We start from the raw sequence: 27,878 nt of genomic DNA on the forward strand, positions 1-27,878 counted from the left end.
TGGCCCTTTGTTTTTAGAAAGGTTGAGAAGTACTCTAAGCACAGCAGAAGAGCTGGTCCATGTAATAGGCGTTTATTAAGGCATACATTAAGCACTCTGTAACCTTTAACAAATTATTTATAAGTGCTAATTAATGGAAAACATATTTTTGTTAGCAGCCAGTATTATTAATCTGCTCTCAATATCATGAAAGACAGATACCCCCAATAGTCTCATTCAGCCTTCTTGGCAAGCGAGAATTAGGAGGAGTGAATAAGCAAGGTTACACATGAAACATTGATTAGAAGGAAATGATTACCATATGAATTGGGTAATTCTGCTGAAATATTAAGGGAAGGTGATAAGAATAGAATGTTCTGGAGACTTTGCCAGTTTCCTTTCCCATGCATTGCATTAGTAGTATTGCAGTGTTAATCCATTCAGTCATTGAAAGAAAAGAGAAAAACACCACTGGTGAATAGGCAGGGAAATGTCAAGCTTTACACAAGATGCAGATGTTCTTCATTATGCAGGGTACAAAAACTCTGAGAAAGGAGCTCATTAGTAGGGTGGGTGAATAATGGCTTGTCTGGTTTTGTAGTCAAACTAAAAACAAAACAAAACAAAACAGGAAGGAGAAAATTATGAAACTAAGCAGAAAAATTTGAGGGTTTTAAAAAATTTTATTTTCTTGGAGGGAAGATGAAAGAGAGATTGGATGCAGGGAAGGGAGGTAGGGAGAAAGGAACTAAAAAAATTAAAAACTGATCTCTGATCAACTTTGGCTAGTACTAATTTGTACAAGATATCCCCCCTAAAACAGTTGATAAGGACAGATACTTTTCAGGATAGAAAGGACAGAACAGAGTATATCTACAGTGTTATATCCTCTAAGTTACCAGTCCTGAGACAGCTAGACATGAGTTTCCTTTTTGGAAGCTATACAGTCACTAAGTATGGAGGTGAAAAACTCTGCTAACAACTGTCTGCTTCAGCTGCTATAGGTGCACCTTTTGTCTTAAGACAAAAAACAAGACCACATAAACTGCCATAATCTGTGACAGTTTCACAACTTGTCAACCAGGCAATATCAAAAGATTATTTCTACTATATTTTGTCATGATACAGTGAACTTTGCCAGAAATATCTTGGTAAAGTAAGAACTTCTGCTTCTCTTACCTGTGCTTCTTCCCACTTTCCTACCTTCTTGCTCAGCAGTGGTATGTTTATTAGGCAGTCATCTCTGCACTCACTCTTCCATCAGGGGCTAGATAGGTCCCTGCATTCTTCTGTAAAATCAAGATACAGTTGAGTTTTATTAGAGGATAAATTAAATAGTATGTTATAAAGCTCTGCTCCCAAAGGAATCACACTTGTTATTAGAAGCTAATGAACAACATGAAAGACATTGAGGAATATGATCTTCAGCTGAAAGGGCTAAGATCTGCTTTTTAACACTGTCACGTGTGACATTTGAGCATTCCAAACACTGATTGAATATTTGTAGCAGAAGATGCCTATGAGAGTCTTGTCTGACTCAGGGATACAAAGGTGTGGGTTTTGAAGATTTTTATTAACACATTTTGAGGGCTTTGTTTTACCACAAAGACAGAGTAATTGTGAAGAGTTTTGTGAGTTCGATCAGAGATTTAAAATGTTGGATGCTCTCCAGCTATGGAATAGAGGCTCCAGCATAGAAATGTTTCATGCCAAGAAAAGCAATTTAAACATGAGTAATGAGGGCACATTGTTAACCATTACTCTTTAAAGATCTATTTTTCATTTTTAAAGCCTGCACAAGCATAGACTATTTTTGGAAGTAACTTTCCTTTTGGTGCCTCTTCAAAACCACAGAACATATATTCTCATTCAGTAAAGAGGTGAATGCCTTAATTCAAACATCTTGTACAATAAAAGACTTTCAAGGGAACTCATGACCAGGTTTTTGAGAGTACATTCAGACTCAAGGTTCAACTGTATTCAGCACTAAATAACTTAAACCCTTTTGAAAATCCAGCTACTTGATGCCAACACGAGATTTTAGCCATGTGATTTTTTTTCTCCAAGAGGGAGGTACCATTTAGGGAAATGCACCATGCTTTCCTGGTCATTATGTAACATTTGAAATGAAATCAAATGTATCCATTAATTTGCACTTCCATAAATGCTTTTGTTCTTCTTGGACCATCTTAACATTAAGTTAATAGATTAAGCAACTGTGACTGCTTTTTGTTACTGAATTACAGAACCAGTAGACGTCAGGAATGTAAATGAATGCACTGCTAGCCTTTTACTGAATTCAAATTGATTTTGAGGCAGAATGAAAATTGGCTGAAGGACCATAAACAGCAGATAATAGACCACTGAAGAGGAGTACCCAGTGAAATGCCTCAGGGACGTGCATTAGGCCTCACGCTATTTAATTTATTTTATTTAGATGACAAGGATCACTCTACAGGATACATTTTCAGCTCTGTGAGATTATAGAGCATTTAGCTTCAAACAAAGAAATATCACTAGGTCAGTGCTGGCAAGCTTCTCTCTATCCCTTCTCACACTCAGAAAGCTTTATAGGAAGAAGCCCTTTTCTATTGTATCAAAACTTACTGACTAGCCTCTCATAACCCACACCTGCCCTACGTATCAATTTGCTGTGATTTTGTTGCTTATAGGTGGCCTTCTATGAAGATTTGCATGATACATTTCTTGTAGGTCATGTGCAATAGGAATAAAATCCAGCTGAATTTAGATAACTGTTTGCTTTTCCTTGCATTGTGGATGCTTTTCAGAGGCACAGTATCACTCACATCAAGCATATGGCTATCTTGAAGCAGTTGAAGGAGCATCTTTAAAATCAAGTTCTACCAGACAGCTTGAAATTCTGTTACAAGGTTGTATGTTACATGTATCGAGGAAGGTTCAGCACTATCTTACCAGGAAATAAAGCTGGTGTCACAAACCAGATGGGAAGTGCTTCACTGGGATGACCATTAGACATTCAGAGAGAGAAGGCAAAGAAAGCAATATTTTAAAAAAGATAAACAGTGTACAGTCATGCAAAGGTAGCTGAGAAAGGAGTGTAGAAGAACTGATGACACTTCTTTATGCAAATATATTACACACTAAAGTTCCTTTAAAATATAAGGTAGATTCAAATGCTTCACAACTGAAATTTCACTATATCAGCTACAATAGTTTAATTAAGTTTAGAAGCAACTCAAGAATTTTCAATGTTTCCATAATAAGTTTCTTGCAAACTAACCTGCCCTGGCTTCTCTGAAATAGTAGTCCTATTTTTCCTTGACACAATGCAGCAGCCAGCCTATGAAAAAACCCAAAATGTCCATTACAATATTTTAAAAGTTTTTTTCAGAAATACTGCTTTTCTTTCTAGCAATTCTATTTTTTTTCCTAGCAGTTTGGTATGGATTAGTATCCTCTGTTTAGCAGAGATAAAGTATATTGCATTTTATCTTCTTGATCCTGTATCTAAAGAATATCTTTTCTTCTGTAGTGCTGTAAAGTGGTTGCACATCATCAGGGCTCAATACTTATTCTAATGAATTGCTTTCATAAATACGGCAGTTCTGCTTACTAACTTGCCAGAAGAATGCAGTTACAATGGGCTATTGTGCAGAAATAGCTTTGTGAGAGTACAATTTTTAGGAGAAAACTATTTTTCTAAGAAAAATGCTAGAATTGAATCAAAATGACCACTGTGTTTGAACTGCATTCATTGTGCATGGACTGTATCGATTGTTACCAGTGTGAAGAAACTCACTAAAAATGAGATTAATCAGAAGTGATGGCTCACTGGGTTAAGAAAAGGTACTGATGATTAAAATTTATAAGCAGTTATAATGATTTTTCTATTTTCTTTTAGTTATGCTCCATCTCTTTCATTCTCATGAGTAATGACAAACAAATCATCTGAATGCTTTTAAATGTCTCAGAATGAAAGCTTCATCTTTTTCACATCTGTGGTCAAATATCAACTCTCATCTTCATTCTAAAATATATTGGTAATTTTCTTTCTTCTATTTTCAGTAATGGTGCACATGCATATTCTACCTCTCCCACTGTTGCCTTAGATAGGAGTAGGACTAATACAAGAAAATTAACCAGACATTCCTCTACACCCTTCAGGTATGATGTTACAAACATTTCCATGTTCAGCTTTAGATGTGTAAGTGGTATCCCTGAACTCAAAGACAGAGATTACAAAACCAAGAGTTAATAAAATTGTCGCCTAAAATAAAGTAAAAGGTGACATTTTTATGGAAAGTTGAGTTTAACCCCATCAAAAAGAAAAAAAAAAATTTGTTCACTTGCAGGTTGTGGCACATTCACAGTAGGCAGTAGCCCAATTATTAATTTATCATGTCCCAGGGGATTAAAATGAGTTTTATGCAGACTACACTGCTGTGTACTCCAGCACTGAGGTAAGAAAGGTATAAGGCAGAATTCTCACCTGATAAGAAACACCTGTAGCCTATGCAAACCTGCTTGGGCAGCTGCTGAAAAAATATGATCTCAAGAATTTTCAGATTTTTGTCACATTCCTGAGTCATGATTCCTAACAAATAAACCCATGCTTTATCAAAAGGGTGAATTGACTTTTTGCTGTGTAATTTGGAGGCCATTGTAATATTCCAGGATGATATTTCTCTTGTCCAGATAATACTCAGTGCCCAGATATAAATAACTTTGTCAGATAAATCAGTAATCAGATCTCTGACAGCCAATGATCATGATTCAGCAAAGCCTGTGACTTAGATTAGAGAAATGTTACACTTTTGCTGCCTTAGAGTTGCTGTTATAATTATATGACCAATTTTATGTCGAAGTTTCTCATAGAGAAGCAAGACAAATAAATTTGATTTTTATGGTTTAAAGTACAGCTAGCAGAAAATGAGATTAAGATTCTAACTGACATTTATGCTATTGTGAAATCAACAACCATTTCTAAATGTCTTCTCATTTTAATTTATCCACTTTCTGGCAGGCTGTGGAATTAATCTTGGTCTGCAAGGCTTAGAATCATCAGAAGAATTAATTTACAGGATTGCTGCAGCAATGGATCACAATGATATCTTTGAAGCACCGCTTGCTAAATTATCACCCTGAGAGCAAGTGACAGAAGAGAAGAAGATTTTAAGCACTATGGGTTATTTACTACCCTGCCTTGATGAACATATGACTGAGATCACTGTAATAATACACAGATCCATTCTTTTTCTTCAGTGCAAAAAAATAGATAGTAACTTTAAACAACTGCTGTTATAAAAACCCCAAACAAAACCCAAAACCCAAAACCCAAAAAAGCAACCAGTGATGCACATACTATATACCTTAAATATTAAAGCATACATTATTTATATGCAATTTCTTGCTTTCCTAAGACACAGCTGATGGTAATAAGCAATAAGGAGAAACGCTGCATTACTCCTATCATTTAGAATTTTAAAAAGTGTCTTCTTAATTTGTGGCAAAACTGTTAAAGGCCCCAGTTTGTGTCCTAGAGGTTGTAGTGCTGCTCTTACAGCAATTTCTTTCTGGCACTTGAGAAACCTAACAGAAATTGTTCTGCAATTCAATACAAATGGACAGAAACCTGGACTAGCATGGATTCCCACCAAAATCACACTAAAATCTCATGTTTCCACACAAAGTTTCTTGATGTAATTTGAATTATTAGTTTTCAAAGAGGGAAGTCTAGTGTTTCTTAAATATTTTTTTCAGAAACTGAAATGGCACTGAAAACAATATAAACCCTCGGGACTCTTGTGATACCATATTGCTTATGTACCAAGGCCTTCAAGACAACCTGTCCATGTTGCTCTGCCAAATTAAGCCTTTGCTTTTGCAGTAAATATTTTTACATGAAAGACAGTGGTTCTATTAAATGGGTATACACCCCTCTATTTCTCTTTCTAATCTAAATGCTGGATACTAACAGATCACAACAAGAAGAAAACTAACAACTACCTTTCCAGAGTACTTTTGCTGGATTGATATTCTCTCTTTCAACTACTAACTTACAATATCTGTTTCCTTGAAACCCAGCACATCTCTCCACTCATTCACCTATGGAGTATTTCAGTAACTTCATGAGCCAGAGACCTGTTGCTGAAATTTGCCTTCCCATATGTTTACACAAGAGAGTATGGTTTCAGCCTTTTTTTAATACTCCCAGCAACACCTGAATGAAAACTGGGTGGTGATGATGCACATCTTTTTTCTAGGAGGAGCTGATAGTTTAGTAGGTGTAATTCCTCATGGGAAACCTGCAAGGTGATGGGAGTAGTAGGGCAGAAAAAAGTTCGTCCTGCTTTATCTAGAGATGCTATGCATGCCATTAGTGTCTCAGTGCCTGAAAACCTTCCCCAAAGTAGTCAGAGCACTCTGTTGCATTCGTGGGCTTGCACTGCCACCTGGTGTAGCCCTCAGTGATTACACTTTGTCCAACACCGGCTTTGCCTTTTTTTTTTTTTCCGCTTTGCATGAAACACCTGCCTTAGGACCACCGGAAAGATGCTATTTCAAACGCTGACGGTTGCGTTTGTTTATATAAATATAGATGAGCATGTCAGCTCTATGGGTACGGGATCATAAGCATGACGAGGGGTCGGTGAGGTGGCCTATGGCGTGTCAGATGAGTGATGGTAAACGGGCAAAGCGCTTCTTCATCTGCCACAGCTACCAAGTGGCTGCCTGGGACACGAGTTACCACAGGTTACTGACAATTCACTGACCTTTAGTGCTGCAGCTGGGTGTATTTAGCTGGCCAGGTGACCCAGGCTTGGCAACGGGGCCTGCCCAGCAGGGTGAGGCAGCCTGAGGTAACTTCCAGCCAGGCCTCCCTCACTGACCAGCACAACATGGAGGAGCTTCGACCAAGGCGGCGCCAACAGAGCATTTAGTCCCATAGGTCAGAAGGTGGCAATTAGCAGCAAAAAAAGCCAAAAGAACAGCTGTTTGTCACCGCTTCCCATGGTCTTTCATACCCATCTCTGAAAAGAGAAGGCTGGAAACACTTAATGCCCCCAAAATCTGAGATTCTTGTGCCATCCATGGTGATTTAACGTCAGTCCAGGGGCCTGCCCAGCTGAGTGAGGCATCCTGAGGTAACTTCCAGCCAGGTCTCCCTCACAGACCAACGCAACATGGAGGAGCTCCAACCAAGGCGGCGCCAACAGAGAATTTAGTCCCATAGGTCAGAACGTGACAGCTAACAGCAAAAAACCCCAAAAGAACAGCTCGTTTGTCAAGGCTTCCCAGGGGCCTTTCATGCCCAACTCTGAAAAGAGAAGGCTAGAAACAGTTAATGCCCCCAAAATCTGAGATTCTTGTGCCATCCATGACGATTTGACATCAGTCCGGGGGCCCTTTAGGCTTAAACAACTCAGTGACGCACGTTACACCCATCGGACCGCGACCGAAGTCCCGGTCCAGCCCGTACTCCGCGTGCTTGGGCGACCGCCTCCCCGCCGCCGCCTCCGGACTACACTTCCCCTGGTGCCCGGCGGCCGCTCCGCCGCTCCATTGGCTGTGCCGGCCGGAAAAGGCGGGTTGAGGGGGCGGCTGCTGCCTGGTGGCGGTGCGGGGCTGCCTGCAGCGCCCGTCCCAATGGCGGCGCTGAAGTACGCGGGGCTGGAGGACACGGACAGCGAGGAGGAGCTACCGCCGGGCTGGGAGGAGCGGACCACCAAGGACGGCTGGGTTTACTACGCCAAGTAAGGGATGGGGAGGGCGCTCCTGGAGCCCTCTGACCCTGGAGTCGCTCTGGGGCATCATCTGTGGAGCCGCCGGTGCTGCCCGCTCCGCGCGGGGTCGGGACCCTCCATTTCCCGACCTTCATTCTAGGGCTGAGCTACCCCCTTTGGGCGGCTGTATGCGGGGCCGAAGCTCGGCTCGGTGACGGGACCGGTCCCCGTGTGACTGCGTTTCCGTGTGCAGTGCCCTTCTGGGAGTGCGGGCTTGGCCGTCCCGCAGTCACCCTCCCTGTGCTGAGCCCCCGGGCTGCGCGGTTCCGCCCAGACCACCCCCGGGCAGAGCACCAGCCTCCTGCTTCGGGTGAGGGTGCTGGAGAGGCTCCGGACACTGCTGGGTCCAGGAGTTGTCACGCAGCTGCTGCAGTACCCGCGGGGTGCTCTGGGTGGGGTTTACACGTGTGGGAGATGTAGCCTTGAGCGATGTTGGAGTTTCCTTACTTTCCTCCTTACTAGGAATAGAGAATAAAAGGGTCTGATGAAACTCAAAAGGTGTAAATGCCTTCCTTCAACTCTTCAGTGCGCCGGATCTATAATAAGAGGGAAAAAAAAATTGTATTTGTCACCCTCTGCTTTAGAGTGCAAACTCACACTCTGAAAGCAATTGCATCCTTGCCAGTTACAAAGAAGATAAATAACAGTAACTTAGTGAAATATGCTTTTATGTGTTTTTCTTCTCTCTTGTGGTTTGTGTAGTCATGCTGATCTTGGAATCTGTCTTAGTCTGCTTACAACTTAAAGATTAATTCCCTTTCACAAAAAGGGGCAAAAGTGTAGTGCTTTCCCACCTGTAGACAGCTGGCATCTTCCAGCCAAGTTTTGGTTTACAAACACTGGGCAGAATGTTTTGGTTTTATCCACACTTTGTTTGTAAACACCATAAATGGTCTGTGTACATTTTTCTTGGCTCAAGCTTTTGTATATTTCGTAAGAATTCAAAAGTTCTTTTAGAATTGAACGGGTGGTGGAAGTAGGAAATTTACAAAATAACAATATACTACTGAGTGTGTTTTGTACACAGATAATTCAGTAGGTCTGTTTTGTAACTTCTGCTTATAGTAAACAACAAAATGTAAATTGAACATAAAACATTTATTTGAAATTTTTGTACTCCCAGGCTCTCTGATTAGTTACTTTCCCTTCAGAACTGTGGCAATATGGAAGCCTGATAATTTCTAACAGCAGCTTTCTTAAACAAGGGATTGACATATTTTTATTGTGTTTGGTTTTGGGTTTTGTGGAAAAAAAAGCCATTTTTTGAACTTTGTTTGAAAAAAAAAACCATAACGGAACAAAACTCTGTACCAAAACAATCTTTGAATTGCACCAGAAAAATTATTAGGCAATCTTTTTAAGTCTGTAACTTTCCTTTTTTTCCAGCCACTTGGAAGAAAAAACACAGTGGGAACATCCTAAGTCTGGGAAGAGAAAACGTGTTGCAGGAGGTTTGTGTTAAACTGAAGTTACACATCAGCTGGAGTTTGTGCAGGAACTAATTCTCATGTGTATCTAGTTGACACTAATTACCTACACAGACTGAGCTTGCAAAACACAGCTGATTTCAGTTGGGTTTTACCTATGTGATTGTGTCTGTAGAGTGATCACTTCGCAGTTTTATGGCTTTCTTGTGTTGCTCTGCAAAGCCAAAGTATTAATTCCAGGACAAAGGGATTGTTGTACTTTGGCTTATAAAGCAAATAGTCAAAGGCTGGAACTCTCTGCTTAGGTTCTGATCTCCTGGTGTCTATCATATAATATTTATACTTTGATTCTATTCTTCAAAGAATGTATTTGATCAAAAAAACCCCAAACACCTGGCACAGACAGAAGTCCTGTTAGCTTTCATTTTGCTTTCTTTCCCTCACCCAAATGGGTGCTTTTTGCCAAACCAGAAGGCAGCCAGTGTTGCAGAACACTTCCAAAGGTGTATGACTTCTTAAGGACCTTGGATTGCTGCCTTAAAGTACATCTTCCCAGAAGATGCTGAACTGTGTCCTTAGGGATACTATACTGTTCACAAACCGTATTTGTTTCAGCATTAGTAATCTAACTGTAACTAACTAGAATGATTTCAATAGATTTTGAGCCAATTGAATTATAACTGAATACTTTCCAGCCAGGAGCAGAAATACTGGGAATGCTGTCTGTTAAGGATGTCCATGGGGTCTTATGTAGTGATATGACACAATGAGGCAACCAGGTGCCACTAATTACCAGGTAATGGGCATGAGCTTGTGTTAAGCCCACCTGTGCCTGATTAGGGTGGGCCCCAACTGCGCATGAGCAGGATTAGGGGGCCAATAAAAGGTGAGGCCTGAGACACAAGCTCAGCTCATTCCTGACCTAGCCAGCAGAGAGGTTGGTTGAATCCGGAGCAGTAGCACCAAGCCAGAGTAACCAGTCCTGAGGGCAACAAACTCAGAACACTGTTTGTGCACTTCTGCTGGAACACCTGTTGGACCTCAGAGCGCTGTGCCCTAAGAGAGGTTCGTCTTGCAACAGTCTTATATATTAATTTGTTCTGTCTGTCCTTCCATTTTAAATTTAACTTATCCATAGCCACTTGAGGCTTCTGATCTTCTAGCTTTTGGTATGTATTACACGTAACTTTTCCTAGTTCCTTTCTTTTTACTTTATCAGGGATAGCTACTAAAATTTGTGCCATACAGACACATGTGTACTGGGAAGCATGGTTGCATTTTTTGGGTTTGTGCTATAACATGAAATAAGCTTATTAAAGAATTTTTAGAATATGCTTAATATAGTAGTCACAACAATTCTACCAGGTCATATATTGTGCTTCCATTAGAGAACAGTTGTCTGATGAGGGAAGCAGTTCTTCTTTCAAGTTCCAATACTGAAGTGCAGCAGGTAGCTGCATCACCTGCAGAAATTATGCAGATTTTTGCCATATCTGAAAATTAAACTTCAAACCTGAGTATAGTCTAATGTCTTCTGAAATATATTTTATGTGTTTCCTAGGTCTGCCATATGGATGGGAGCAGGAGACTGATGAAAATGGGCAAGTTTATTTTGTAGAGTAAGTATGTAAAGAAGTAGAATATTAACAAGTAGGACAGCTGTGTTTCATGTTGGGTTGGCTTTTTAAGTTAAAATAATGTGGCAATATCAGCTGAAAAGAAAGACATAAGTATAACTTCAGAATGCAGATATGACAGTTGTAGCAGTGTTTAAACATCTGTTTGTGGTTTTCTGAATTCTTCCACATGCCCTGAAATACTTGCCTGGGTGGCAGATGGAAGCAACTCGTGTATCCACATCTCATAATGTGAACTGATCCTCAGGCAGTGTTTGTGTTGGCTCATTTTGGCTGTAGACCTTTATGTATAAACTCTGTACATATAACTTTAAAAACATCCAGAAGTTGATGGATGCTTGTTAACATTTCCTTAAACATAGAAGATGAAAATAAGATGGCTGCAGCTCTGACACACTTGCAATCTAAAGCACAGAAAGAAAAGAGGACAAGGGTTGAGCTAGCAGATTTTTCAAAAGGCAAGGAAGGGGACAGTTCACAGAAGCAGAAAGAAATTTCTGGGAACATTTCTGTTTGCATCTTTTCAATGGCAGGATCAAAATGGTGCAGTTATCTTTGACTTGGCAGACTGGAGAATATTCACAGGCCAAAATAAGTGTACTCTCTGTTCTGTAGTAACAGGTAGAAGACTGAAACTTGTTACAAATTGTCTCTTTTTGATAATTGTCTGAAGAAGAGTAAAACTGCGTTAGAATAGTGAGCCTGGCCCAAACTGTGCCATTTGCTAAGATGGCATGAAGCTATTTGTTTTCAGTTGTTTGAGAAATAAGTTCTGAGCTATGTTTCTCATTGGTGTTTTGATTCAAGGGTGTAGTGTAGGCCCCTTTTATAGAGCCCTTAAGAGAACACAATAGTCCCTAATGTGATGACTTTTTTTTCTCCTTTACAAAGTTCTGCTTTCTATGTCAGAGGTACATTAATGGATGCACATTTCCCTGTTACAACAACTGGGAAAACAGGTGATTAAAAAATGGAATTGGGATAATTTTAACAAAACTGGGAAAAAAATATTGATTTTTGTGAGTTTAAATAATCCACTAAAATTGTACACAATAGTGGTTGGAATGCATTTAAAATCTGAAGGTAGAGTACAGAATGATCAAAGCAGTTGAATTTTTGTGTTCTTTTGCAGCCATATAAACAAAAGGACAACCTACCTTGATCCAAGACTGGCCTTTACAGTTGAAGATGATCCAGTAAAACCTACTATTAGACAAAAATATGATGGAAACACTACTGCAATGGAAATACTCCAGGGTCGTGACTTGAGTGGAAAAGTGGTTATAATAACAGGAGCAAATTCAGGAATAGGTAGGTTAATACTACACATAAGGTAAAATAAGGTTATCTTACAGGCTATTTAGATTTCATCAGCTGTTGCTTAAATATCTGTTTACTTCTGGTGTTCAGATTTGGTTTGCATTATATCCATATAAAACCTGTAGTTGGAAAACTTTGTTTGGGTTTGTGTACTGCTTAAAAAAAAAAAAAGTATGGAGAATGTGGAGCTTAGAGGAGAGCCACAGGAAAGACATTGAGCTCTGAAAAGATTTCTTTTGTGTAGAAAAATATTGATAGAGCCTTTTTACTTTATGTAAATATATGAAAGATGGCCGTGAAAGGTAAGAGAAGTTTATTTTTATCATCTTGGTGGCTAGGATGAGTAAGGTTTGCATGGCTGCAGCAGAGTCCAGATACAGCATTCAGAAAAACTCCTGAGCAGCAGGAACTATGGTCTTTTATCCTATCTGAGGGCTTCTGAGAGCATATAATCTGAGCTGTTATGACTTCTGATTGACCTGTTTGATGGAGAAAAACAAGGTTCAAACTCCTTGGTGCTGTGTGAAGGGAATACTCCCTCTTTGGGAGTGGTTAATAGTGTTCTTGCCCAATAAATCTGGATGTAATTGGCAGAACTTGAAGTTGTACTGTGTCATCACAGTCTTTAAAATAAATTAAGCTTTGTTTAATCTTATCTCTGCTTTGTGACTCTTGGCACAGTGTCATGTAGTGGTTTGCAATTTGGAGATCCCTGTGAGGTCTATACAAATTCTTTGGGACTATGAATTGTGGAATTACTAATTATTTAGCTCAATCAGAATCCACTGGCTTTGGAGTTTATTTGCTAGTTACTTAGAATTTCAGTTCTGGGCTTCACTATGTGTTGTAGATCTTTTAAACACTCACTGTATTTTGGAACTAGTATCTCCCCTCTCTGAGTGACAAGTAAACGATTGCTGTATTTTCAAAATACTTAAAATGCTTTTAGAATTAAGTAGGTATAAATATTCCCCAGGAAATTCTGCTGTACGTTAGGAAGAAAGCAATTAAAAAAGAATGAACCAGGACCAGTTAGGTTATGGAGGGAAGGCAGTTTCTTAGTCTGCTGCTTGTGTGAATAAAGTCACACTTCCCAGTTTTTTCACTAGAGGGCTGTGTTGCTCTTTGAGAATACTAAACAAAAGAGACTTAATGCTTTTCCCTGGTTTTGGTAAATGCTTCTGAAATTTTATTGTGTTCTTAATTATTAGGGCTGGAATGCAAAATTCTAAAGAGCATGTCAACTACTCATCTAGCTTGAATTTTATAAAAACGTGGTATTTTCTACTGCATCTGTAAGTGTTCTCAAATCAAACAGGTGTTTTTTAATTACTTTGTTTTAATGTCAAGGAGAAAGTTGGATAGCTAATGTGACTTTTATGACTTTTATATATATTACTATCTGTTTTTAAAATTCATAAAGCTCCATGACCTTGAAACTATGTTCTGTTGTCTGTATCAGGTTCAGTTGCATCTTGCCTATTGTGACTGTTAGATATTCATGAGTAGTGAAATATAAGTAGTATTGCAGTATATTATGAAAGGGGGCAATGTGTATGTTCTGTGCAGAAAGGCAGATTCCACAGAACAGATTTTGACTTCAAGCTTCTCTAAGATTTTATCACAGAACTAAACCATTGCTCAAACTGCAATTCTAATTTTTTATGCTGTATGAAGGCCAAAAGAGGTCTATTAATGGCCTTTATAGGGAATGCCCAGAACAAGCACAAATTAGCTCAAGAAAGTGAAAACCACTCTTGGCTTTGAGCAGCCTAATTTTTTAAAATAATGAAGGCAATCCAGAAACTTCAGTCATAGTGGGGATTTCTATATTGCTTTTCTTGATTATGTTTTACTAGAGTAAAGCATGCAGTTTTATAATTGTGGAAATGTTTTATATTATTTCTTCAAAATAATTATTGGTTAATGTTTGGATAAATGGAATTATCTTATTTTCTGGCAGTTCAATTGCTATGCAGTGAAAAGACCTTAGCCAAGAGAAAAGTCGTATATTGTGTATTATTAATCAGTACTTATGAGACTGGTGACTGCTTCAGGGAGTTTTTGGTCTGCATATACTTTTGGTGTAAGAAGTTATTTTATTTCATTTCTTTCTTGTACTGAACTTCAGTATTAGCAGCTTTTCTCATACTGGTGCAAAAGGTTGGGAAACATAGTTTATCACAAGTATATGCTTTATGTTTTTAAAAGTCGTTTTATAAAATTATAAACAGAAGCTTTTCTGTTTTTTCCTTTCTCCTTTTTTTTTTCCTTCCTGATGACTCAATTGGTGTATTATGTTTAGTGTATGGAAAACTTAGCTGGATGTAGTTAATAATAAAAAATGGCTTTTGCAAAACTTGTGCAAGCTGGCTTATAGCATGTAACTTTTAAACTTGAATTCTGATTAAGTTATAGCTAAAAATGAAAGTGAATTTAAGCAGAAAATAATGTTTCATTAAAATGTCTTTCTACAACCAAAGGAAATGCAAAGCAACCTACTTTTCTTTTTCTCTGAACTACAAAAATACAGTTAGCAGCTATATTCTTTCATTCTGTCTTTGTAAATTGATCTGTGCTCTAGTCTCATAGCTGATTTGTCTCCCTTTAAACAGATGTAGCCAATACTTGAGGATCAGGTATATGAAATCAGGGGAAGAGACTTAGAGCTAAAGCTGCTTAGAGCTCAATTTACAGAATAGAGCCTGTGCAGCTTTTGAAATGCATTTTGTATTTAATGAGCTGTATTCTCAGCATCAAATGTCATAGTTAATTGCAGTGAGGGTTTGTATATATACACAAACATATCTGAACATTGGGAAACTGTAGAGGGTAACATTTTGACAATGAGTAACTTGATAATTTACTTAATATTAATCATTATGGTAACATGTAGATTATTAGATTTTGTTCACACATGCTGGTGCTTTTGTGATGAATTGCAGAGCTGCATAATTTGTATTTATCAGGTGCCTTTCACAGTATCATCTGAACCTATTTCAGAAATCTCTCTGTCATATGGAACATTATTTGAACACTTTACATGTGTAAGCAATGTAGAATAGCTGCCCCCCTTGAATCTTTGTTTCCAAAATACTAGTAGCTTTTCTGTCTCCCTTATTGAGGAAAAAAAACCAAACAACCCTAAACCAGTAAAGTTCCAGTGGCCTGGAATGTGAGATTAACTATGTTAATTCTGGGATCAATAGCAGCTAAGATCTGACATTGTCAGGGTGGAACAGAACTATTGGAAAACAAAGTATTTATCTTTTCAGTAAGCATACAGTGCTTACATTAATTCAGATCCCAAGGTATTTGTATTTCTGTCATTTTATTGTTTTTTAAAAATTATTTTTAGTGGCTTTTTACTTCTGTTTATCTAAGAATTATTAAAAAAGGTAAAGCTCTACGTAGAATACACAACATGTAGCCCAACTGCTGTGCTTTCACTATGTTCTTCTTGTACTCCATACTGGCACAAGCTAATGAAAGTTTTTGTATTGGAGTGAAAAATTGCATAGCTTCAGAATTTTGGGATTCCTGATTTCTGAGCTCTTGTTTCTGTATGTATGTTATGTAGTAGTATTTGAGCACTTCCCATACAAGTATTGTTCTGAATCTTGTACTTAAAAATCTACCTTCAGAGCCATGATAGAGACAAGTGTGGTTAACTTCTGTTGCATTTCCTATGGCACTTAAGCTATTACCCATAAGAGGAGCAAAATTAAAATTTTAAAGCTTATCTAAATTTTTTGTTGTGAAGGTCTTTTAAGGACCCTTAATAGAAGCTGGCTGGCTTTCACCAGTATGTCCTGAATCTTTTGGCAACGGAGGGACAGGAACAGTACGTTTAAAAAGAACACTTTTACATCTTAAATTAAAAATTACTGTTCTGTACCTGCAGAGAAGAGAATTTAGTGAATATGGGGAACCATTTCATTGCAGAAGTTACTGAGATTATTTGTGAGCAGCATAGCATTTTTACTGAGACTATCTGCCTTCACAAAGAAGGTAACATTTGCTGAATCCTAATTAGACCAGTGAATGGTCTAATTTAAGTCAAACTCAGATCATATGGGAGGAATAAAACAGACCCTTACAAATACCATGGAGGACTTTCATTTTAATAGTATTAGTCTTGACTGTCTCAAATATGTTCATTGTCTTTCACTGTGTTGCATGGAGTTTGGTGCTCTAAACCTGCAGATGTTTGTCTGAATTTCTCAGTAAGGAATTGTTCAGCTCCATTTTTGACTGAGATTGCAAATTTTCCTTGAAAAATGTGCACATATTTCTTTGGAAGCACAGTTTATTTTCTAATTTCTCTCATCTGTTTCCAGATGAAGCAGTATCTGAAGGCTGTGTAACTGGCAGGATGTCTACAGAGGAACTGTTAGATCCACTTCATGATTTCTTGTATGGTTGTGGAATTTTTCTTATACTGTAACGCCTGAACTTTGAAAGTCTTAAAGATCAGCCTTATTTTGTTAGATGGTTTGTTTTGGAAAAAATAATCTTTGAGGGAATGCACCTGCCTGGTTTTGTTCAGTGGTTTTATTTTTCTCAATTTTATTAATGTATTAACTTTTCTCCAATATTTCCAAGTGTTACTTGGGTTTTGGGGGTTTTTTTGTATGTTTTATGATGACTAAACAGCAAGGTGCTTGCTTTCATTTTTTTCATGAGGATAAAAAGCAGGACCCCACTTGTTACAGATCTTCGTGAATGGTCTTTTCCTACAATTTAGAGTTTTTCCTGACATTATGAAAAGTTTGAAATCAATACTCTGAAGCAGAATTATTTTTCATAAATGGATTAATTCTTGTGAACTGATAAGTTGAAACTCCTCCATGGTTTTATTAAGTTCTTTACATAATTTTGTTGTAGCTTGATGGTGCAGAAATAAGGGAAATAATCTTGCTAAGGAGATGCATCTTATGTTCTTAGTGTACCAGGATAACTGGTGGTGAACAAACTATTAGAGCCTTTGCATGGTTGTGTATTTTCATGCTAGGAGTGTTTCACAGGTAGAGAACTGAAGTGGGTATTATTTATGGAAGTTTGGGATCAGAGCTTATTGTTGAGCAGGTGGAAAGATCAGCAATATATAACCTTGGATTATTTTTCTTGGCCAAGTCCTAGCTGTCCCTGAGATTGTTTTCCTGGGATATTTTTGTATTTATTGGGCTTTTAAAAGCATGATAGATTTGTTCCTTGGTGTATATTTTTCTAGTGAGATGTAGGCTCCATGTATCCCATGTTTCAGTACTCTAAGCAGCACAATATCCTAACAGAAAAGTGTGGCTGTCCTGGTTGCAGCTGGTGTGTGTGTGTGTGCTTTCCCCTGACAGAACAAAATAGCCTCTCATGAGAAAAATAAATTGCCCAATAAGATGTGATTTTGCAGATGTGACTTTTACACCAGGGTCTTCTGCCAGCACTGTTGCATTGTTTAGGGAATGGGTTCTTGCTGTCTTTTGCCAGTAAAACACTGGTGTTGAAGGTTTGGTTTTAAGCTCTTTTAAAATGTGGTTGTGTTGGGAGGGTGAAGGGGAAAATGAATCATCCTTCAGTTTGGTTTGGTATTGTGCATGATGCTATGTATTTTAGTTTCATGTTGTTACTTTGGCTTTAAGAGTCTTACTCTTGAGGAAAAAGCTGCTTGCTTAATGAAGAATTCATGGGAAAAGTAACTTTGAGAAATTAAAGGCTGAATTTCTTAAGTCCTGTGATCCTCATGCTGTGGACCAAACTAGCATGGATTGTGTTATACCACATAAGTAGCCCTACCCTAAAAATGTTGGTGCCTGCAGAGAAGTTTTGTTGTTTACTTCTTACATAAACATACCCTAAAAACAAATATACACTTGGCTAATTTTTTTTCAGGTATTTTATTTGTGGAAATCCAAAACTTTGTAGCATGCATGATTTTTTTGTGCCAGTGTTTTGGTGAATGAGAGCTGTTATAGTGCTTTTCCAGGAGAGCCTCTGTCTTCCAGGGAGGGTATTTTTGGTACATTTTCTAGGTAATTGATGTAGAAAAGCACAGCTTAGTGAGGAGAATGTGCCTGTGAGGTGGAACTTTTAACTCATTCTATCATGGAATGTTAGTAGCTGTCAGACAGGGACTAGTACTCTGTATTTTGAATAATTAAACTACTAAAAGCTGTGATTTTCAGGCTTTGAACAATCTTAACAGAAGAGGGTACTCTTTATGGTGCTGTAGTCTTAAAATTTATGGTATGTCATAGTGACTGAGTTTTCTGTCAATGCCATTGCTGTTTTAAAACACTGGCTTAATACTATTACTGCTCTGCTTTATTTAAGGCTCCAACTACTTGTTAGATTTCGTAAATATTAAAAGGCTGTCTTGGACTTCTGTAATATTTTTCTTACTGAGTAAGCTGAAAATGGTGTCAGATGTTCATACATCTTTTTCACGTCCATTTTGATGAATCTATTTATTACTTCTGTAATGAGTAGTACACATGGTTGGTTAGCCAAGTTATTGAACTTCATCAGCCTTGGCTGAAATTCACAATGCATGTGAAACTTGTTGTAACATGTAAGAAATTACAGCTGGGCTAAAAGGTTCAATAATGATTATTACTTGTAATGGAATCTTTTTACGAAGGATGGGATTGAGCTACATGCTTGTGTTGTACTTTCTGGAACTTCTTTTACAGGGGAATAATATAGAATTAAAGCCTTCATATGTGGTACTTGCCTCTTATCTAAGAGTTAAGACTTTTAAACAAGCTGCAGTGTAACTTGGTCACTTGTCTATTGAAATATTTAATTTCACAAAGGTTTTTCTCATTATTTTCTGCATATTTCATAGTTCAGGGATAAAAAGCCCTTTTCCATGTGTCTGTCTTGCTGCAACACAGAACTTCTCTCTTCATTATCTTGTGCCTGCATGTTTTGAAAGCTGGTTGTGCTGCAAAAGTTGTTTGTAGAGTTTCAGCTGTACATTTGTGTATTTTTGGAATGCTTGTTAGATGTTGGAACAGAACAGGTTGATAAATGTATACTGTTTTCTAATGAGTGTACCTGATTATTTTTTAGATCCTGTTAACTCTAGTTACAGCCTGCAGATGTATGTTAGTGGTCATGATGTTTCTGGCTTACCAGCAGGAAATTTCTGAGTGACGATGCTGAGCAGGAGGGTCACAAAAAAAAAGCATTTTAGTATCTTGTGTCCCTTTCAAACATTCTCCTGCTTGATTGTGTCAAGGATTTTGGAACTTTGATTTAGGGTTTTGAAGCTTGGGTCTGAAACTGTGTATTTGTACCAAGAAGGAAAGGAAAGCAGACAAGTAGAAATTTGGGAAGGTGAAGATCCAAATCCTGACCTAATGATCAGGAATCTTGCTGCTGACTTTAGAATTGGTGAGGCCAGAATATTGCCTGAATTGTTAAATTGGAACAGTACTGTGAGAAAGGAATTAATCAGATTCTTCCTAAAATCCCTATTTTACAGATACAAAGTTTTGTAGGCATATATATTTTTGGGTTTAATATCCCCTTACCCAAACTGTCGTACTTCATGGAGGATGAAAAAATTGGTGTAGAAGATGAAGCTTTAATCAGTCATTTGCTTCAGAAACTTGTTGTCCTTGAATTCTTGGGTGATACGTTGGTCCAACAGCAGGCCTTAAATGTCTTCTAAAAAATACATTAGCTTTGGTGTGAGAAGATGCATGATGTTTTTGTGCTCTTCTTGAAAGTGTGACAAAGAGGTCTTTGACTTTGTGTCTGTGGCCTTACATCGTAATTCAATTACTTCCGTTTCTTGTTCATTTTCCATTCTCCTTGCCTTTGTGTATAGACACTTTTTGTTAATACTGTTCTTATTAATTTTTTGTTTCAGAATTTCATCTCCTGCCTTACTTTATATGTTGGAACCACATGATGGATCATTTGAGTTACAAAACAGCTTCCCATCTCCCTCTTTCCTTGGTAGTTTAAAGTATGCCCAAAAGATATACCAGTTCTGAACCTTGGGAGTTTGGTACCCATCTTAAACACCATCTAATCCAGATGAATTAGAATTTAAGGAGGTAACCCAGGACTGAATAACTTTCAAAACCTCCATGTCATGTTACCTTGCCCTTTGCTGCCTGTCTCTATCTGCTGTTCTTATTTGCTTGCACTAGGAAGAACGGTGAACTTCATCTTCCTTGTATTTGGTTATTTTCACAGGGTCCTGAAATGGCTCTTGTATTAAAGTCTTCCTCTGCTGCTTAACTAAACAATTTGTCTTATCTCGTGTTGCCCAAGGGCAGAGGTGGGTAGTGACTGCCAGAAATCAAGTAGTTTTCATTTTTGATCTGTTCACCTGTTCCTTTTTCCCGTGACACAACCGCTTTAGTAAAGGACCCAGTGGTCTGTGTTTGATTAATTGAAGATATCTTTTTCTTGTAACCTAAATTGTGAACTGGTTACTGAACTGGACAGAACCTTGTTTTACTATTTATCTTTAAAATGTCTAGTATACCTATTGAAATACTGTTTATTTAAGTCAAATAAATATCAAGCTTGTTTTAACAAAAAAAGATTTGGTCCAATTTATGTTGTAGTGCTTTCTTTATCTTTGCACAACACTAAGCATTTTTCATGCAATAACTTAGGGATTAAAGCTTGGAGAATCTAGCACTTCAGCAGACAGCACAGTATGTCTTTTAATTATTCTGCCTTGGAAGAAGTATTTCTCTTTATTAGATTTACTTCTTTTATTAACATTGCACTATTGTACTTGCTGAGAGGAGATTCAAAACATGCAACTAATTTTTTTGTTTTGTTTAATTAGAGCTCAGCAGTATGGAAACCTCTGATACTGTTGGTGTACAGAAGAACAGTAGTTACTTGAAAAGATGCTGGACAACTTCTGGCTTTTTTCTCCATTTTTTGATGGGAAAAGCTGCTGCGTTGCCTAAAGCTACTTTAGAGAAGATCAGCTTTAGAGAAGGAGAATTTGCCAACCCCATTTCTTTGAACTTTGAACTTATTTGGAAAAAAAAATACAATTAAAAAACCTAAACCACCATAAAACCCAAAACCAAACCAAACCCTCCCCAAATTAACAAAACCCAAAAAAAAAACCAAAAGAAAAACCCTTGAGAAACGATAAAGATGTATTTTAAAGTCTTTGGGCTTTTTTTCAGTCACTTGTGTAGGTTTGCCTAAGAAAGAGTGCTAAGAATAGCAACAATATAAAGGAGTAAAAGTCCCCAAGTTTTGGGGATGAGTTAAATATATATATATATATGCCGCACAAACCAGCTTTTAAAACCTAGTTGGTACTGAATATTTGGTCAGGTATTTTATAATCCCAGTTATGAATGTTCACACTGCCACTTTTCCATAGCAAACACTCTTCAAGGGTGTGTGGCTTAGCTAAAAACTGGATTTTCTCTATTGTTGGCCTTTAATACTTGCTACTAATATTAGGTAAATCCTTAATGATTATTTGTGTGTGTTTGTGTGACTTAGGTTTTGTTGGCACTGTTTCTCTTCAACTTGTCTCAGCTTTGTTATAAAATAGAAATGAAGCTATAGTAGCATACACAAAAGCGTTACTTATTTACTTAATAATGTATTTTGTATTGCTACTTATAAGTAGATTGGCTTTATATAAACAAAAAACCTGGTCACTTGCCCCATTATGATTAAACATTCAGGAATGATTACTTTCTGGGATATAATGTGCCCTAAATGTCACATAAAACTTGACACTTGGATCTGATTTAGCTTTCATTGAGATTCTGGTTTGATTGTGACTTAGATCGTTGGCAGATTTATTGTCTTCTGCTACTCTGGATTCCAGTTAGATGTTTAGTTTGGAAATGTTTAGTTTGTGATAAAAGTAGAAGTAGTGTATTAATGTAGCTGTAGTCTAGCAAAATATTTTTTAACCCTTATGAATGTAAATGTACATAATTCTGAAGAAGTAATAGGGATCATGAGCTCTTCTCATTTTGAGACAATGCTGTTAGTTCAGTCTTCTTTTAAAATGTGTACACTTCCTTCTATTTGGTGGCTTTTAGTTCCAGCATATTTGTGAGGAATGTGCTTGACATTGTCACTGTTCAACATTTTTGTTTGCTTGCAGCATCTTCAGTTATGAATTTAGCTTTGTTTGCCTCATATGGTGCATCTTTATTTTGCAGGAAAAAAGAGTCACAGATCTTTATAATCCCATTGATGTAAGGATGGTTTTTTGTAGTTTAGTGTTGTGCTTTCTTCAGTTGAAAAAAAAATTTAAAGTTTTGTCAATGACAGTGACTGTGCACTTACTGTTAAAAATAACTTTGCCTTGCCTAGAACAGTACAACCTAAAGAAGTGTAATGTATGAGTGCATATTTTAAAGATGGTTAGATAGAAGACAGACCAATGCATTAGTCATTGTGTTTAGTTTTGGTTGGCTTGTTCTGTGGTTCATATATCCAAGAAAAACACATTGATTCAATTTACACACAGAGGGAGAGGCAGAATGTATCTTCCATATAACAGTAAGCTTTCTTATCACAAATATCATTGTGTCAGTACCATACCTGCAAACACAAAGGCAACATTAGCATTTTGTGTGAATTGCTCATTTTAACTTTAGTCTGTTCAAAATATCATCATCCTTCATTTGCTCAAAAACTTATATTCTGAGCAACTTATCTCAAAGATTTTATCCTAAATATCCAAATCAAAGCAGAGTGGTTGTGGCCAAGCAGTCTTGACACAGAATATGTTTTGGGTGCTGTTTGGGCTCTGAAAAATATGATTTTGTCAATGATCTAATGTTTTGCACGTGGCTGCCATCACTCCATGTAAGGTCTCTTGGATGTTGTACACTTAAAGCACCAACACAGGCAACAGTATCTTGGTTGCAGAAGATTCTTTCCTAAATTACTTGTACTTGTTGCATATTTCAACTGGAAAAGAATCTTATGGAACTCTGAAGTCTTTTGTCACTTTATGTTTAGCACCTTTGAATCTGCTTTACTTCTTTTCTGATGAAGTGTTGAGTAAGATGGTCTGGTTCATTGGTGCTTGTATTGGGCCTTCTAAGTTGAAATAAACCTTGTGATTTGTAGGCAACAAGTCTGCCATTAATATGCAGTTCTCATGGGTCCCAAAAATTGAAAAAAATATAGTCTGTTTGAGATGTAACAATTGGGGTATGTATCTATATTGGAACACCGTTTGCTACAAGTTCTTCACTATGTAACTATTCTCTGTAGTAAAGCTGGGCTTAAATTGTATTTCATGAAGATAACATCTTGCATTTTTAAAAAAATTAAGGCTTTCCCCATTCGTTTTTAACTAAAATTCAAGTTTACTTTTGATCCAGGAAAAATGTACACAGTTGTACACAAATGTACATAATTAAATGATTAAAATTATTGAAAATAATTAATTACTACTTGGATGGTGATGATATGTTGAAGATGAATTTTCTAATGGTTAAGTAAAAATCATGCCCTATCAGAGTGTTAAGGATGTCAGAAGATGCACACATACTGGCATCTTGCTTCTCTTAAACCTGCCAAGACTCTGCTGGTTCTGTGTGTGCCATAGGATTTCTGTGTATGGTGTTGATTTGCACTGTAGAAATATGTTGGCCCAACAGTGAAAATAATCTTCTCCCAGAGATCTTAATTTGCACCTCTGTTTTACTGTGGTTTATTTGCCTGTTCTCAGTTCAAGAGGAAGTATCTGAGAAGTTGTTTGGTTTTTTCTTTTTCTGGTAAGGATTTAGAACAGGGAAAGCAGAAAACCCAAGAAAATAGTGTATTCTTTTTACATTCTCCTTTGTTATTGCTTCTGCCTGGAGGAAGGAGTTCATTTTGTACACTATCAGAGTTTAAATCCAAGCTCCTGAACGTGTCAGGGCCTCCAGAGCTCTTCTATCAGTGCAGAGAAAGGAAGAAGTTGTTCTGAATGCTTTAAATGTGAGCACAAACCCTGTAGGCTTTTCCATTGAGATCTACACTGTTGCAAAGAAAGATAACATTGCTGCTTTTCAAATGTTTTGTAAATGGCAGATCCAGGGTATCCTGAAGTGTTTGAGAGAAGGCAGAGAAGCTAAAGAAAATGTGCTATTGTTTGAACTGTTTTATTTTTTAATTTCTTCTATGTATTCAGACTTTCTTACTTTTATTTGGAATAAAGGAATGTTTTAAAATACATAACTGCCTGATGCTACAGTATCAAAAGTGAGCAAGTTGCTAAGTAAATCATATTTAAACTCCACTAAACTCTATGAAGTTAAAATAGTGTTACCTCTTCCTCTTGGCATTTAATCTGATAGATGGTCAGAAAAGTTGCTTTATGAATTATGCTCTGCAGGAACTAATAGAAACACCAAGTAGCAATAGTTATATATGGTCCCCACCTTGTAGCCAGCAATTCAGTAGTTGCATTGGAATTCTATATATTTGGTTTGGGTACCTGAATTTGTTTTTCTCTTTCTTTACATCCAACTTTTCCAAGCAGAAGTGTTCATGAATGAGTTAATAGTTTAAAATATGTCTGACAGGGAGAGGCATCAGCCCTTGAGCTGTGGCAGTATTTTGAATGGAATCATGGACTGCTTAAGCATCCTCTGAAGAGAGTTTTTCTTTAAGCACATGATGTGATGGAAGGGTTCAGGATGTGTCTTCCTAAGGGTAAAGAATCACCCTTTGGTAGCCCAGAATAAAGCAAGTATGACCAAAAGAGAGGTGTTTAACATTCATCTCCAAGTTTGTAGGGAAAACTCAAGATTGTATTAAAACTTGTGGTGCATACCTTACTTGGTTAAATTGTAATCTTTCTCAGTTTAGCTTATATTGAGAATCTAGTTAATGACTGTAACAGAGAAGGGGGTGGAATTTATTATTTTGCTGTGTGACAAGGGGTGGAGCTAGCAAATCATCATCATCATGCTTAGCTGATTAAACTGGTTCCCAGCTGTAGAACTTTGTGTAACAGCAGGAAACTTCTCTGCCCAGGCATTCCAGACAGTTGTAATACTATAGTAAGCTGGTAAAAGGAAGGGGGGGGGTTTGAATTTTTGCAAAACAAGAAGTATACAGCTAGCAACTGGTACAGTGGTACAATATGTCTTACATTAGTTATGTGAAAAATTCTAGTTAAATACATTTAAAGTGGAATTAGGAACAGGGGAAATCTTTGCATATGTTTTAGCTGGATTCCTGTGCATGCAATGAATTACACAGGTAATTAAAATTGCTTGGCAGAATGAATGGCTTTAAAAGAGATACAAGAGAATTGGTTGGCTTTAAATACTGTAAGTAGGTAAACACAGAAAGTGGTATAAATCCATCTTGGTGTCTGTTGCTTTTATATAATGTAAGTTATGTCTAATGCTGAAACGGAATGTTTTTGCTCAGGGGTGTTTTGGAAGGAAGACAGCCCATCTTAATAGGTTTCTTGATAAAAAATTTTTTAAAGGGAAACATGAACATGCTTTAAATGTCATAAAGCTAAAACAAATCTCTTTTCTTTGACTTTTTCACGTATTAATATTGCTGGGAATTTGTTTGATTCTTCATTTTCTAATTAAGCTTGCCTAACTGGAATTTGTTAAGATACATCACTCCTCTTTCAGATAGATGGAAATGTATTTCTCCACAGAGGTGGGCACCCTGTGATGCTATTGAGTTCATATCACAAATATTAAGTATCTTACCCCTGATGGTAACACAGTTTTTGGCTCAATTTTCTGCACTTTATGAAAATTCTGCACGCCATCTGGTGTAAATTCTCACAGATTTTTTCCAGTTCAATAAAGGTTACCTTGGCCCAGCTTCTATGCAGCTTTTCATTAATGAATTGATGAATGAAACAGAGTATGCTTACAAAGCGTGCAGATGATGTCAAGATGGAAAAAGTTGCAACTGGTGCTGGGCAGTTTCATAATATGAACTCATCTCATTAAATTGCTGTATCATCCCAAATTAACAAACTGAAACTAATCTGAAATCTGAAGTCTTATTTTAGAAAGGAGAAATGAATTGCCCAAATGGAGAATGGGGAAGAAATTATTAACAGTATTGCAAAAAAAGTTTGTGCACAGGCACTTAGAAATTCACTGTGGGACTTTGTTCTGTGGATGAAAGAAAAATCCCTGGGGATACAGATTCATTCTGCACTTCAACTGCATCAAGTTGTGAACTGTCTTTCCACTTGTTTCAGATTTAGAAAGAATGTGCTTGCAGATTGTCATATCAGTGAGGGTTGCAAATGAGGGAATTTTTAATGGATTATTTTTCTTTGTATCGTCTGGTACTTGTAGTGACCTGTTAGAACCTATAGTTAGTACCTGTTAGTGACCTATAGTACTATAACCAGTATATTGAAGCTATGTGCTATTTGATTATTCATAATGAGAGCAATAATGAAAATTTTTTCTCTGTATATCTGATGGTGATGGAACAAAACCCAGATAATTTAAGGAAAAATTTAGCAAGGATTTTAATGGCATGGATAGTAAATCATACATGCAGATTACACATCTTTAACAGAGCTTGACAATCCCCTCCTGGGAAGTACTTCCCCCCCTGGAGCGCTTCATCCAGTTCTTGAGCCCCTACTACCAGAAAGACAGGGATGTGCTGGAATGTGTCCAGAGAAGGGGCATGAGGATGATCAGAGGGCTGGAGCATCTCTCCTATGAAGACAGTTGGGGTTATTCAGTCTGGAGAGGAAAAGGCTCTAAGGAGACCTAATTGTAGATTTCCAGTATCCGAAGGGGGCCTGCAAGAAAGCTGGTGATAGGACTGGGGAATGGATCCAAACTAGAGGAGGAGAGGTTTAGATTAGATGTTAGGAAGAAGTTCTTCAGCATGAGGGTGGTGAGACAGTGGAACAGGTTGCCCAGAGAGATGGTGGAAGCCCCATCCCTGGAAGTTTTTAAGGCCAGGCTGGATGGGGCTCTGAGCAACCTGATCTAGTGGGAGATATCCCTGCCCATGGCATGGGGTTGAAACTAAATGATATTAAAAGTCCCTTCTGACCCTGGAAATTCCATATTCTACATAAAGCTTGGGTAGTTCTCTGGCTTTGCACAGCAATATTCTACAGTTAGGGTGTGTGTGTGTTCAAATCAGAAAAAGGAGCAGTTATCTCCATGTGATTTTTGTTCTGATTCTCACACATCCCACCTTTGCCATAGGTGGTCCTCAGATTGATGAGCCAAAGGCTGACTGCTCATCTAAGGAGCCCAGAACTCAGTTTTAGAGTACTCTATTGCTTTCAGAGTGGTGTTTCCAGGCATAATTGTTCTGCGGTCTCACCCTGTGGCTCATTCTTCATAGACAAGTAAGAAGTATAATCTTGCTTTTCTAACACTTGAAGACACCAAGACAGAGAAATTAAATTTGCTTTTTGAAGATCCCAAGCCTGTTTTGTATAAAAAATCGTGTAATTGTTCCAAAGACTTGCACCTTTTTTCATAGGTGCTCTTAAAAAGCTGGATCCAGGTGACTATTGAACTGATGTATAGGGAGCTTTGGTCCACTTAAAAATGTGGCTCATCTTTTGAGGTAATTTTATAGCTCTGTTTTATTACTGAGATGTATTTCTGACAAGGAAATGTTTTATCATAGGTTTCGAAACTGCAAAATCTCTTGCACTGCATGGGGCATATGTTATCCTGGCCTGCAGAAACATGTCAAGAGCCAATGATGCTGTACAACGCATTCTTATGGAATGGGTAAGTAAATGGATATGGTGTCTGACAATAAGC

General features: G+C 37.6%; 1 protein-coding gene across 2 annotated transcripts in view; it reads left to right on the forward strand.

Annotated features, from left to right (window-relative positions):
* The first annotated feature begins 7,556 nt into the window (after positions 1-7,556).
* Positions 7,557-27,878, forward strand: part of WWOX (WW domain containing oxidoreductase) — a 474,331-nt gene continuing 454,009 nt past the window's right edge. Inside the window, exons 1-5 of one of the 2 annotated variants that reach the window (XM_008491642.2) lie at positions 7,557-7,715; positions 9,132-9,196; positions 10,734-10,791; positions 11,942-12,120; positions 27,739-27,845. In XM_008491642.2, the coding sequence (XP_008489864.1) occupies positions 7,609-7,715; positions 9,132-9,196; positions 10,734-10,791; positions 11,942-12,120; positions 27,739-27,845 (516 nt within the window). In that variant the 5' untranslated portion in view covers positions 7,557-7,608. Of the gene's footprint in view, positions 7,716-7,972; positions 8,056-9,131; positions 9,197-10,733; positions 10,792-11,941; positions 12,121-27,738; positions 27,846-27,878 lie in introns of those variants that run through there. The other variant, XM_030457458.1, reaches the window with a different exon arrangement.

Source organism: Calypte anna, chromosome 11 (genome assembly GCF_003957555.1).
Source record: "Calypte anna isolate BGI_N300 chromosome 11, bCalAnn1_v1.p, whole genome shotgun sequence".
In the NCBI taxonomy this organism is placed as follows: domain Eukaryota; kingdom Metazoa; phylum Chordata; class Aves; order Apodiformes; family Trochilidae; genus Calypte; species Calypte anna.